The sequence below is a fragment of the Pempheris klunzingeri genome, chromosome 17 (genome assembly GCF_042242105.1).
Source record: "Pempheris klunzingeri isolate RE-2024b chromosome 17, fPemKlu1.hap1, whole genome shotgun sequence".
Classification (NCBI taxonomy): Eukaryota; Metazoa; Chordata; class Actinopteri; order Acropomatiformes; family Pempheridae; genus Pempheris; species Pempheris klunzingeri.
This window is the reverse complement of record NC_092028.1, coordinates 4,707,900-4,721,475: the sequence shown is the minus strand read 5'-3', so window position 1 is coordinate 4,721,475 and position 13,576 is coordinate 4,707,900. Positions and strand designations below refer to the sequence as shown.

General features: G+C 41.2%; 3 protein-coding genes across 4 annotated transcripts in view; 1 reads left to right on the top strand and 2 right to left on the bottom strand.

The window, feature by feature from the left end:
- The window catches only part of LOC139217353 (pyruvate dehydrogenase (acetyl-transferring) kinase isozyme 2, mitochondrial-like), a 188,728-nt gene that overhangs the window by 95,672 nt on the left and 79,480 nt on the right, over nucleotides 1–13,576 (bottom strand). The window lies entirely within an intron of this gene.
- dcaf7 (ddb1 and cul4 associated factor 7) lies at nucleotides 1,595–5,558 on the bottom strand. The gene is made up of 7 exons (XM_070847614.1): nucleotides 5,197–5,558; nucleotides 4,749–4,907; nucleotides 4,306–4,417; nucleotides 4,095–4,213; nucleotides 3,798–4,007; nucleotides 3,517–3,634; nucleotides 1,595–2,871 (listed from the first exon to the last, which is right to left on the bottom strand). The coding sequence occupies exons 1-7, from the start codon at nucleotides 5,332–5,334 to the stop codon at nucleotides 2,699–2,701; spliced, it is 1,029 nt and encodes a 342-aa protein (XP_070703715.1). The 5' UTR covers nucleotides 5,335–5,558; the 3' UTR covers nucleotides 1,595–2,698.
- ccdc47 (coiled-coil domain containing 47) lies at nucleotides 7,551–12,929 on the top strand. Of its 2 annotated transcripts, none has more exons than XM_070848602.1 (13): nucleotides 7,551–7,664; nucleotides 8,686–8,984; nucleotides 9,108–9,209; nucleotides 9,675–9,849; nucleotides 10,011–10,132; nucleotides 10,234–10,299; nucleotides 10,424–10,525; nucleotides 10,683–10,793; nucleotides 10,947–11,032; nucleotides 11,150–11,208; nucleotides 11,331–11,440; nucleotides 11,570–11,737; nucleotides 12,272–12,929. In XM_070848602.1, the coding sequence occupies exons 2-13, from the start codon at nucleotides 8,694–8,696 to the stop codon at nucleotides 12,350–12,352; spliced, it is 1,473 nt and encodes a 490-aa protein (XP_070704703.1). In that variant the 5' UTR covers nucleotides 7,551–7,664; nucleotides 8,686–8,693; the 3' UTR covers nucleotides 12,353–12,929. The 2 variants fall into 2 exon arrangements, with proteins under 2 accessions (XP_070704703.1, XP_070704704.1); XM_070848603.1 differs by having other exon boundaries at nucleotides 8,681–8,984.

Below are 13,576 nucleotides of genomic sequence, written 5' to 3'. Positions count from 1 at the left end.
ACTGGCGTACGAACAGCATCTCCAAATCTAGTGTCACACACAGTGCACAAGAATCACTATGTGACAGTACACATAATTTCTGTCTGTACAATGCAACCATGACTGATGGGCTTTCCTAAGATGACTGAGAATGTATTTAATGATGGATATGCAGTGTGGCATGTTGATGTGCAGGTTGAAGGATGAGCATTAATTCCCATCCCTACAGAAGCAGCTTCACATGATGCACTGAAAACACCAGACTGGAGTGCAAAGGCTGGTGCTCCAGGTCACTTAAAAACATTTACTCAAATATGACATTTTAGTACAATTTGGAGGTATGTAAATGTTATGTGACTGTATGCTTCTACTTCTCTACAATTCAGATGGAAATATTGTACTTCTCACCATAATACATTCAACAGTCACTGGTTACTTAGTAGATTAAGATTTTGAAATCCCGTACTGAGCTCATGAAATATGATGAGTTGTTTAAATTAAATTAACCTGCTGTAGATAGAACTTAAATTTGCCTCCATCTCACCCAGGTTCAACATTCAAGGAGCACACCAGTGATATATCACTGTTTGGATCCACTTAAACCCAAAGTTGTTGTTGGCTCACCAGGTGCTCCATAAACAGTCGGGTCCCCACTTTATCTTTGATAATGTGCACTTGATTCTGTTTGGCAAAGCACGTCCATTAGCCCGAGCACTTCATGATGATTTTAGAAAATACAATGCATTGTTAAATATGAAACAAAACCATTTTGGTTTGTGACCCCTCAGAAAATCAGTGTTAAGGGACCTCTTTTTCACAGTCTATGAGTTGATCTGAACATTCATTCAAATAACTGTCGGAGGCTTTAGAACTATCGAATATTTCATAAAAAGAAATTAGAGAATATTTACAGTACAATAGTACAATACAAATGTGTGTAGCAGAACTTTGTTTTGTGTTCTTTCCTCCCTCATTTATCATCTTATCACCCACTAGGAGCCCCACTGGACACGTAAACTACAGAACTTTACAGTGGGCAAAACTTTTATTTGTAATAGAATACTTTTACATTGTTACGTTGGTATTTTCAAGGATCTGAGTAACTCTTCCACCACTGGAAAAAAGCGATTTGAAAGTGCTGGTTAACCACAATCACCCTTGTATTATAGCAGCCACTTGAGGATGAAAATAAAGGGACAGACACACACGAGCTGTAAGACCTGGGAAATTAACGTATTTATAATTAGCTCACATTTTGGTTCTAGAAAATACCAGATAAGAATTAAAGTTGCTAAAGTCTATAACCGATGTGCGTCATTTGTACACATATTCACATCTAGCAGTAGATATGCACACTTTGGATCTAATGTTGAAGGCAAATATTGGCCTGTGAACAGAGCAAGCGCAACACCTGTGAATATTAATTACAGAAGTGGGTTAAGCTCAGGGGTGGAGCATCTGACTACACATCAAGAAATCCCTGGCTCAAATCTGGTCGCCCTGTGCTCACTTACACTTTACATACAGCCTTTAGCCACACCAAGGGAAGGATAAGGATTGGCATCATTTGTATAGCACGTGCAACTCCACAAAAGAAATACATGGACCACACTGCTCCTAGGACATGGAGGAATACAATTTATTTGAGCAAATTCAATAATAAACTTTATGAAAAAGCTACGACATGAACACTTGGCTTACCAACATCTTGAGTTGATATATTTATATGTATGTACATTTTGCCTTGTAATGGCATGCTACAAGGACATGACCCTTTAATTATTGAAAAAAAACAAAAAAAGAGAGGCAGACACAGTCAGAAAGTTGATTCACTCTCTTCCCACATCACAACTCACTCTAACACAAAGGAAATGCAGCTTTCCAAGCACAATCTTCTACAAAGAAAGAAGAGAAAAAGAGAGAAGAGGAAGAAGAGAATAAGTACGGAGTTAAAAAGGCTGAACGACATTGCTCTGGTAGGTTCTGAGCACTGCTGTACACGGTTGCCTCACAGCGTCACCAGCCAAACTAAAACACACCATATGATGACAGACACTGCAGTGACAATATGAATCCCTCTCAGGTTATTTTACAATTTTCAAAAAATGCACAGGTCACAAGTTTGAGCCTCTACACTATCATTTGTTAAAGAGGATACTGGACAGACATCCATTCAAAAAATTGAACAGCGTAAAATTGCCACAGGGGTAAACAAGGTTATAATGTACTGATCTCTGAATCACCAATAATATGGCATGAGTCCACAAGAAGGCTACGACATATTCCTACATATTAGAGAGGTCATCTTCTGTCATCTACAGTAGTTTGTATCAACCTTTACAAATCAAACAGATGAAACACACAACATCTAAACCCTTAATGATAATCTCACAGCTGGCTGAAATCACACCAACAAGTATAAAAATTTCATAGACGACTGCTCAGAGTTCAAAGCCTCTTACAGCTGCTGTGCAGATGCTGAACACTACCTTGTGAGCAAAATAAATAAGAGCTTAATCACGTTTAATAGAAGAACAATGGAAGAGAGAGATGAGGGGAAAATGTAAACCAGGTTATTGTAGGTGTGTGATACTCCAAACACGTTCAGAAAGTTCACTCATGACCTCTTCTTTGTCTTGAAGCAGTGGGCTGAGGACCAAATATCAAGTCCAAATCTGAAACTGCGCTCCTTCTCTTCCTGATCAAAGTGTCCACAGCTTTAGACACGCAGGATTTCCAGGCAGTTGTTGTAGCAGATGGCGATCCAGTCCGGCTGCGTGGAGGCCCACTGCACGTTGTTGATTTCGCCTTCAGCGGTGTAGGCCAGGATGGGATCCTCAATGGCCCGCGGCATCTGCTGGATGTCCCAGATCAGAGCCTGGTGGTCGTCGGCTGAGCAAAGAAGACATTGAGATGCTTTAGACCTGTACTGAGGGTTTTCTGATACATGGAAGTGCAATGACCAAAACATGACAGCGGCACGAGTAATGCTGGGAGTTTATGACACGTCTTTGCTGGCATGGTTTTGTTTCCCAACTTAGACTGTAGCCCTCTAATACCTGCAGTCTATCTGTGCCTCTCGTGTGTTATCACTGCACAGAGCCCAACTTACTGCTGCACTGAAGGCATTTCCAGAATCCTCAAAGGCCCTAAACAGCACCACATCACACCGAGAGGTGTTTCTAATATTATAGAAAATAAATAAATAGGCAGACAAAAAGTTGGAACACCTCTCAATGTTGTGACTACATTGTATTAGTAAAACACAAAACCACTTTTATCTATCAATCAATAACAAATGGATTAAATCTACCATGTTTGTTTGGATTGGGAAAAACAACGTTCTTCGTTTGTCAGAGATTATCTGGAAATTCATTTTCTTAGCTCTGTGATGTATATAAGAAGCAAACCGGGGCGACAATTCACCAGGTATTTGAGGCACAATTCCACATGCCTCAAAAAAAAAAAACTGTATTAGATTCATTTGGCAATAAACTTTGACATTATCAGTATCCCACACTGTATGTGTGTCTTTACCTGCCGTGCAGATGTGGCATGAGGAGTGAGGGGCCCAGGCGATGCCGTTGACACAAGCGCGATGGTTGTTCAGCCGAGCCACTGGAGTGCAAGGCACACGTACATCCAGGATAACCACCTATCACACAGACATGTTAATGCTAGAGACTAATAGAGGTGGTAGATGCTTAAAGAACTGGAAAGGGTTCACAGTCAAAAGTGACACTACAAAGTCCATCGAGAATTAATCACATGTGAGGCTTTTTTGACTGATTGGCAGAGACAATCAACAGCGAACTGACCTCCATGCCGTCCATGGCCATTGTGGCCAAGTAGTTAGGGTCCTGCTTGTTCCAGCAGAGACGGAGGAGCGGGTGGTGCTGGGGGTCCTCATAGATAATGGTGCTGTGCTCCAGGTGCCGGAGGTCAAACATGCGAACGGAGCCATCAGCTCCCACGGAGGCAAACATATCTCTTCCTCCTCCCGCACGGCTGAAGGCGATGTCATACACCTGTACAGATACATGTAGACGTTGATCTAAGTATTCTTTCAGCATGTGCACACGAGCACATTTTACTACACACACACACACACACACCTCTTTGTCATGAGCAATCAGCTGGGTCTTCACGTGGCCAGACACCAGGTTAACTCGTCCTAAAACTTGACCTGTCTCCAGCCCCCAGATAGTGCAGGTGGTGTCAATGCTGGAGGTTCCTGCAGAGAAGATGAACCAACGTGTTAAACTCAAGAGCAGCAAAGCCCAATTAATAGGCTCTTTACTGTTGATCAAATAGTGCACTTCTCACCCAGGAGGTTGGGATCGACTTCATTCCAGTCAAAGGAGGTGAGGGGAGCACAGAAGTCTGAGTTCTTGTTGTTATTCAGCAAACACTCCAGACGTGTTTCAGTATCACTGACCTGCGAGATAAATGGAAGGGAATTCAGCAGTGAGCAGGATTCTTAAGAGGTCAGTGTGACCATTTCACAGCTGAAGCAGTCGACAAACTGAGTTTGACCCCTCAGCGCTCACATGTTTGAGTGAGACGGTTGGCAGCATTCAACTTTCTTGGTTTTGCTTTTTCCTGTGATTTGTTAAAATATAAGAATGTGTAGGTCTCAATACTTTCAGGTTTCTCTCCCTGGCGTGAATGTCTAAAACAAACAGGTCGTCATTTTATAGTTTCACCTTTTCCTGGACAACAATGGAACACTCTATGCTGTACAAGCAAGACAACAGCAAAAATCCTACCCTCCAAATGCGAAGGTAGTCCCCACTGGTGGCCAGCAGGTCCGGGTACACCCCCTTGGTGTCTGGGATCCACATGATCTTGGTGGTGGGGTAAGGGTGGTCAAACGTGTTCCTGCAGACGAACTCCGAGCTCTCCTCCTCCAGACCCACCAGCTGAACCTGCACAGGAGCGAACACATTACCTGTTATTCCAAGACGAGCCTAATGACTGATCGAGGGCATCGAGGGTTAGAAATAGCTTTAGCTATATAAGGGATGATACTATTTAAAGACATGCTTCCTGGATGTTTCCTTCTTACTTTTGTGGAAATGGCGAATAACAACAAAAACCTGTACGTATTATATGTATGTAAGCTACACCACTAGCATTAGCATTAGCTCGCCACCGTTACCGTTGCCATTTTTAGCAATACGTTAGCTGATGAATGGCCACAACCACACTGCGCACCTTGTTGTTGTATTCCTCCACAAAGCTCCCGAGTGCCAACCGAAAGCGTTTGTCCGGACGGACGCTCCAGTTCATGGCATACACCGTCCATGGCGCCTCGTATTTGTAGATTTCTTTTCTTTTGCCGTGAAGCGACATCCTCCCCAACTGCAGCTGTTGTTCGAGCAGCTAACACGCTACCGTTAGCTAACTACGAAATAAGTAGTCCGGCAAGCTAAGTGTTAGCAGTTACTTTAACTTAGAGGAGCGAATATCATCAAACGTGCTAAGAGCGACGGTTCAATTGAACAAATGTTGTTTAAGAGCAGGATTTCTCACCACTTTACTTAACAAAGAGTAGCATTGCTCGCTACGACCTCAGGAGCCACCAAGCCAATACAACACCACTGACTTCCGCTCGTTTTCAAAATAAAAACAATAATTAAAACCATATTTTTTGATAGAAAATCTAACATAATAATCCGATAGAAATACCTGTTTATTAGGCAAACACCACACCCAAGAAGCCGGATTGCTTCAGTTTCTACCAAAACTCACCATTTTTTTATGAAGTTCAGAAGTTTTGTAATTCTGTCTGTAAAAACTCTAAAAACAAGGAAACATCATCATAGTCAGATAATTTGTGTTCATAAGTCAGTTTATTTAAAACCTTTTTTTATTTTCACATGCTTATTGGCTTGCTTTGTGTTTTGCATTATATATAACACACTGCACAAACGAGGTGATTAATGGGAAGAATACTGTGTAGCACCACACTGTGTTTGCAGCGTACAGAAGAGTTAAAGGACAACAATTGCAGAACACACACATCAAACCAGATTTCTGGATACGTTTTGGGCATTACATCTATGCTCCCACATTCATAGTGACTAATGTTAAAGTTTTGTTCACAATATAACAAACAAGAGGTATTCTATGGGCACGTATTTATGTGGAGCTTATGGTTGTGCTCATGAGTGCAGAATTATGAGAGTCCGTTGGTCACACAGGGAAAAACACCCTTGTCTAATTAATTATTTAATCATGTCCCACTTGGAGACACTAGAAGGCAGACTCACTAGTGCCATTGATCACTACTGTAAGTAAGACATATTAGTGGACTTAATATTCCAGTTGGAACATTCAAAATAAAAATTGTACAATAGACCGGATGTAATTACGTACCGTGACCATCAGAGGGCAGTGCACTCTCCTGATCAGAAGATTCATTTGTGCTGCAAGATAAGATGAAGCGTCCAATATACAATTGGCATTATTGTTATTGAGGCATTTTTTCTATGATCCTGAGTAGATATCATTGGTAAAACTCTGTGAATTATTAATAATATGTTATGTGCACTCGCCTTTCTGAGACACTACATGTGGTAAGGACACTAGACATTTTACCAGTGGTAGTAGTGGTATTATTGTTGTTGTTGTTATTATTATTATTATTATTATTATAAGACTCTGGACTCACCTGGTGCAGTAATTTACCTTCGTGTAATAATTTGTAATAATAATTTTTAATACATCTTTTTTTTTTCATACTTTTATATATTTATATTTTACTTTGTGTTTGAAGTTTATCTGAAGTCTTTTGGAGTTGTGTGTAACAAAAAGCAATTTCCCCCTGGGGATTATTAAAGTAATTCTGATTCTGATCACCACATGTACGTCTTTTGATTGAGTTTGTTTTTATTTTTATTATTGCTATTATTGTAACTGTTTTCTTAATGAATGATTTACTCAATATTACCTAGGGTACATTTCCTCTGTGGTTTTGACTGTGAAATTTGAATTCTTTTATTGCCATATGCACAACAATTGCAGGAAGCAATTAAATTCTTGAATCTCAGCCTCCCTCCAACAGCGCTCTTAGATATATGTATAGAAAAAAATGTATGTATAAAGAAAGTCCCAAGTGGGAAAAAAAAGACAGAACACATAATTGTGGTCATAGGTGAAATCAGTTGTATTGTAAGAAACTAGCATCATGTAAAATAATTCTGAAAGTAGGGAAAAAAGACAACAAAGGGTTTGTATTTTTACCTCATTATATGTTCCACACATTTCATAATATGCTATAACAATATGAACTCAAACTATATAAACAATATTTTAAACCAGACTTGTAGTTACGTACCATGTCCACTGAACGGCGCTAAAGAGTCACAGTACACAAGTATACCATACTACACTATGGACGTACTACACTAGAGTAAAGGCCGCTATGGTAACAGCATACAAACACTTCCGGTAAAACAAAATTACAAAATTAAACTTCCGACCAAATCAGAGTCATGAACAGGCGAGGCTGTGTCACGTGATCTCGGTAGGCACTGATACATCCTGCCGCGATACTTTTGCTTTGAAAGGTCAGTCCTGTCTATAGTAGTCTGCTGCTAGAGGCGTAACATCACTACGAGGACAGTCCAGGCGACTCGAGCTCAGCCAGCGATATATTTGTTGTCACCGTAATTCTCCAGGTGAGTTCCTTGTTCGTTTAGTGTACTCCGGTTGTTTTAATAACCCCTGTTTACCAGTTTGTGTTGAAGAGAGAAAGAAAAAATGGTTGGTTGCTAGCAACAAGGTATCATGCTAGTTAGCCACCGTTAGCATGCTAATGCCAGCTTTGCTAACGGCTAATGTTAAAGTGAGTAAGTGCTGGGGGGATGGGTCTGGTACTTTGGGATGATTACGGATAGTGGTGTTATCCCACACATGTCATTAGGCGTGTACACTGGGTTAGTTTGACTCAAATGCCACAAACATAATTGTGTCTGCTATTTTAGCCTGTTAGCAAACGTGCGCAATGGTTGGATCGTCGACTAAAGTTAGTCATGTTAGCGACAGCCTGCTGGTTGAGTCCTCACCCAGTTCAGACAGCTCCTTAAGTGTGAATGAGCTCAGCCTTCACGTTGCCCCAGTAGTTTCACATTGTCATTACAAATGTTTTATTTTGATATAATAAAGGTTGATCCTTTCTGTTCGCGAGGCGACAGCGCTGGAAATGAGCAGCTTACTCAGGGACTTTAAGCACTGGCTCAGTTCCTTTCCTTTCGCAGTTAATAGTCATTGTTTTCAAGGTAGTCTCGGTCCGGAGGGATTTGTCACGTGAATAGCCATTGTGAGATGAGGGACCGAGACTTGGTTACTGTACTGTGGACCAGTTTAACCTGGCTCACACTTTAACTCAGGCCAGATGTTTTTTCGTTGTTAGTTTTGTCATTGCTTTTTGGCCAGATATGATTTGTAGTTGGTTGACTCTGCTTCCAAGTGCTCGAGAGAAACTATATGATGATGATGATGATAAGGAAACTCTCACTAATACACTTGGAAGTTGCAACACACAGTAGTTAACAAATTGAACTGATTTTACTTCTTGTTTTTGGAAGGGTGTGTAAGGTTTTTTCCCCCCTTCCCATTTGTATTAGGCGACTTAAACCACCCTTATTTACATGCTTTCCTGTCTGCTGCACTAACTCTGCCTTTTCCACTTAAGTGCAGGTCCCACCATGAGAGGTGCCAATCTCCTCCTGATACCCGCACTACTGCTCCTCCTGGCCCTTCCTGTCTCCAGGGGACGCTACAATGATGACTTTGATGATGGTGAGGACCTTGCAGACTTTGATGACAATGACTTTGCTGAGTTTGAGGACATGGCCGACGACCTGGCAGCAGACACAGAAACTTCCCCTCCGCCTCGTGTCTCACCGTCCTCGCAGCCTGAAGAGGATGAAGATGAAGATGAAGCCACTGTGGAGCTAGAGGATGGCCAGGATGGTTTTGAGGACTCTGAGACGCAGGTACTTTGCTTTGTGTTACAATCTTTTTTTTGAGCACAGTTTCCATAATAAAGCAGATAAAAATGTTGTCATTATATTAATTTATACAGACTGTAGCAAAGCTAATTCAACTTGTTTCCCTAGGATCAAGACATATACAGCAAATATGATCAGGAGGAGTTTGAGGGGATTGGAGACATGGAGAAGACAGGCCACTCCATGAAGGACCCCCTCATAATCCACACGGTAAGCCAGGCTTATTGCTAAAATCTTCTCACATGCTGTCTTCTGCTGATTGTGATCTGCCTTGGTTCTTAGTGTGTGCAGAGTTTCTGCAAAAGATATTGTACTGTACACGCATTCATGTTTTGGAATTTTCTACTATAAGGCTTGATTAATGAGGTGTGTGTTGACTTTGTAATAAAAAGACAACTTCGAGGATAAAATGAAGCGATAAAAATGCAGATTACTGTTTCTTTAGTTTAATCTGGCTGGTTAACAAGGGTTCAGACAATTCACTGTTCAACTGTTATCATGGAAGCAACTGGTTGCTTTTGGCCTAAATTCCTGTTGTTTTAGTTGCACTGATAGTTATTACAGCCAGCGATATTAGTCAATATATTGGCTGAAATTAGCTTATTGCGGATATATTGGTATTGATGTATATGTTGGCCAACAAGTAACATGAATGATGACATGATTTCCCTGCAGGTCCCTGCACATCTGCAGAACAGCTGGGAGAGTTACTACATGGAGATCCTGATGGTGACCGGCCTGTTGGCCTACATCATGAACTACATCATTGGCAAGAACAAGAACAGTCGCCTCGCTCAGGCCTGGTTCAACTCACACAGAGAGCTTCTAGAGAGCAACTTTGCACTAGTGGGTGAGTCCTTCCACTCCTGAGCTGTCTCCAGTATATACAACAGGGACAAAGTATGAAATACATCTGCTTGTGTGTTGTGCCTGGTTATGGCCAAATGCATGAAATGGTCACAGTTAGTGTGAAGCAGTTCTTGTTTAACTGTTAATAATTTTTATTTGAAGGTGATGATGGCACCAGTAAAGAAGCAGTGAGCACTGGGAAGCTGAATCAGGAAAATGAACATATCTACAACCTGTGGTGCTCTGGACGCGTGTGCTGTGAGGGCATGTTGATCCAGCTCAAGGTATGGGTGATGTGTCTAGGTGTCTAGTATAGGCGTGTGTTGGTGTCACTGTGTTGTTTTAGATACACAGTCCTATAATGTTTCTTGCGATCTATTTTTAGTTTCTGAAGAGACAGGACCTGCTTAACGTTCTGGCCAGGATGATGAGGCCCGCCTGTGATCAAGTGGTGTGTATCAGTCAAATGAGTCTGTGGGGAGACGAGGGGAACACAAAACTCTGCACTGCTTCTAAAAGTAATCTCGTGGTCACAATAATCATCTCAACAATAGCGTCTGTCTGTTTGTTTGTAGCAAATCAAAGTGACTCTTAATGATGAGGACATGGACACTTTTGTGTTTGCTGTCGGCACCAAGAAGGCCATGGCCAGGCTTCAGAAGGAGATGCAGGACTTGGTAAATATCCTCCACAGCTTGTGTACATCAAATTGATCCAATATTAAGCTGTCGCGCAGTTGTAGTTGTAGTTACTATAGACATTTTGACTTGTTCTTTTACCTACCAGTCATTCATATTTTAAAAAATGACCATAATTTTTCTTCTCTTTCCATAGAGTGAGTTCTGCGGTGACAAGCCCAAGTCTGGGGCTAAATATGGACTCCCAGACTCCTTGGCTATCCTAAGTGAGATGGGTGAGGTCACAGATGGGGTGATGGACAACAAGGTAAAGTCCTTTTTTACGCCTAAGTCGCATACAGCGTCACAACAAAATGCACTGCAGCGTCTCAGAATACTGAACAGGGTTTCTTGATTTAGCCGACAACATCATCTTCTCTTTAAATACAACCCTCTCATGTGTTTATGTTTGACTTTTTAGATGGTGCATTATATCACCAACCATGCTGATAAGATTGAGTCCATCCATTTCTCGGACCAATTTTCTGGTCCAAAAGTTATGCAAGAGTAAGTATTTATTTCATCTTTTTCTCTTTTTAATCCCTCTCATGAAAGTTAGTTAGCATTTTCTTATTTTCTATGTGGTACCAAAAGTTCCCATGCTTTTTTTTTTTTTTTCTTCAGGGAGGGTCAGCCCTTAAAGCTGCCTGAGACCAAGAAGACGCTGCTGTTTACATTTAATGGTGAGCATTTTCTGTACTGCTACCTGAAAACATCTTCACGATATCCTATGATGATGGTCCTATAACTGGTCAAATCAAATGTGTTTAATGCATACTAAATGTGTGTGTGTGTGTGTGTGTAGTGCCTGGTATGGGCAACACCTCTCCCAAAGACATGGACAGTCTGCTTCCTCTCATGAACATGGTGATCTACAGTATCGATAAAGTCAAGAAACTCCGTCTCAACAGAGAGGTGAGCAGAATTGTTGTGCTGTGGTGCCACATCCTCATGACCACTCAGATATTTGTGCTATTTTGTCCTTTAATTTAAAAGTTTCAAGTGCAACCATGAGTCACTTTCTTATCCTCCCTGTATATTCAGGGCAAACAGAAAGCTGACAGAAACCGGGCCCGTGTGGAGGAGAACTTCCTGAAGCAGACGCACGCTCAGCGTCAGGAGGCAGCCCAGACACGCCGGGAGGAGAAGAAGAGAGCCGAGAAGGAGAGGATCATGAACGAGGAGGACCCTGAGAGACAACGTCGTCTGGAGGTCTGAAATCAGAAATGCCACACACAAACCCCAGAAAAAGACATCTAAAGGAATAGTCTGAGATTTAGGGAAACCTGATCATTTGCTTTCTTGCAAAGAGTTAGATAAGCAGATTGATGACACTCACTTCTTGATGGTAAATATGTAGCTAGGCAGACAGCTAGTGAGCTTAGCATGAAGAGAAACAAAACAAAATCTGCTTACTGACACTTCTAAAACTAAATTGTCATGTTTACACTTTGGATTCTGTGCAGACGAAACAAAGATATAGTGTGTTCATTTTTTTGTGGCTCTAGGAAATTATTGCTCACGTAACTCCACTGGAAAACTGCATTTCTCTCTTTTACAGTAGATATTTTGTACAGATGAAACACATACTCTGCATTTACCATACAGACGTAAGAGCGGTATCTGCTCATCTAACTCAGCATGAAAGTGAATCAGCATAGTTCCCAAAATGTGAACAGTTGTTTTGACAAGCATCAACAAATAAGCATATAGTTCTCAATTTCAGTGTTTATTTATTTATTTCAGGAAGCAGCCCAGCGGCGTGAGCAGAAGAAGATTGAGAAGAAGCAGATGAAGATGAAGCAGATCAAAGTGAAAGCCATGTGAAAGTCCACCACAGAGATAGTGACACAAGCACACATGAAAGCAGTGCTCAGCTCAGTCAGTTTTCTCCAGCTTCTCCCACCACAGTCCACAGCTCTGGCTCACAGTCGCTGCAGCTCTAAACAGACATCCTGTGCCTCTGGGCGTGTCAAGCTTGGCTGTCTCTGTCACCACCTGCTCCATTTGGTGTGGCTAAATCTTAATGACTGAGAATGAACTGTCCAAGTCAAGTGAGGGGAGACTTTTTCACCGTCAAATCTGTCACCACAGTTCACGCCAGATTTGTTTTCTCTTTTTCCATCTTCTCAAAATTAATCAAAGCTCTGTTTGAATGCCGTGCAGCTTGGTGAGCTTTTTAAATGTGATCTGCTGGGAAGAAACACACTATTTGTTGGTAGTGATGCCTCATTTTAAAAGGAATGAAAGCATTGCTGTGGTTTCATTGGAAATTTATTAGCATTAATATAATCTTAAACAATATAAAGACATTTTTAATTTATATCTGCCTTGAGAATGGTTTCTTGCAGGCTGTTTCTAATGAATATCTGAGCAAACATAATAAAATGCACTGGAGTCTGTTGGAAAACTGTTGTTTGTTTTTAATGGGGAACTTCAGGTATTTGATTTACAAGGTAAGACAGATTATGGCTGACAACGCATGTGAAAAATGTGGCATGCGGGTCTGAAGACACAAACTGAAACACAGACCTTTTTGGTAGCTACAGTTAATAGTGAGGGTCTATAACTGGGACCAGTATGGGTGAGGCCTAGTGCTAAATTTAACTTTCAGGTGGTGTCAGCAGTCTGAACTAGATTTGGTTACATCAGTGTGGTTGACAAGCTAAAATTGATAGAATGACCGTGCCCATCCGATGTAATTCTGGTGTGATGATATGATTGATTCCCCTGGGGTTATTTTATTTTTTGTAATCTAATACAATCCAACCTTAAATATGGTGTCAGAAATAACTACAGTTAAACTCAACAAAAAATAGCATTGCAGCTTCTCAACAGTATTTAATGCAAGGGTGCTGAATGGGATTATGTTGCAATGGCACAGCATGATAGTGTGGACTGTTTGTAATCTGCAGATCAAACTGTGCAGATGGATGGACTTCCATAAATCTGGATTTTGCAGACATAATTTGACTTGTATGTCAAAGGGTCTGTTTTCTCGTGTTCAGTTTATTTTATTATCTCACCCAAATGATTCATATCTTCATTGCT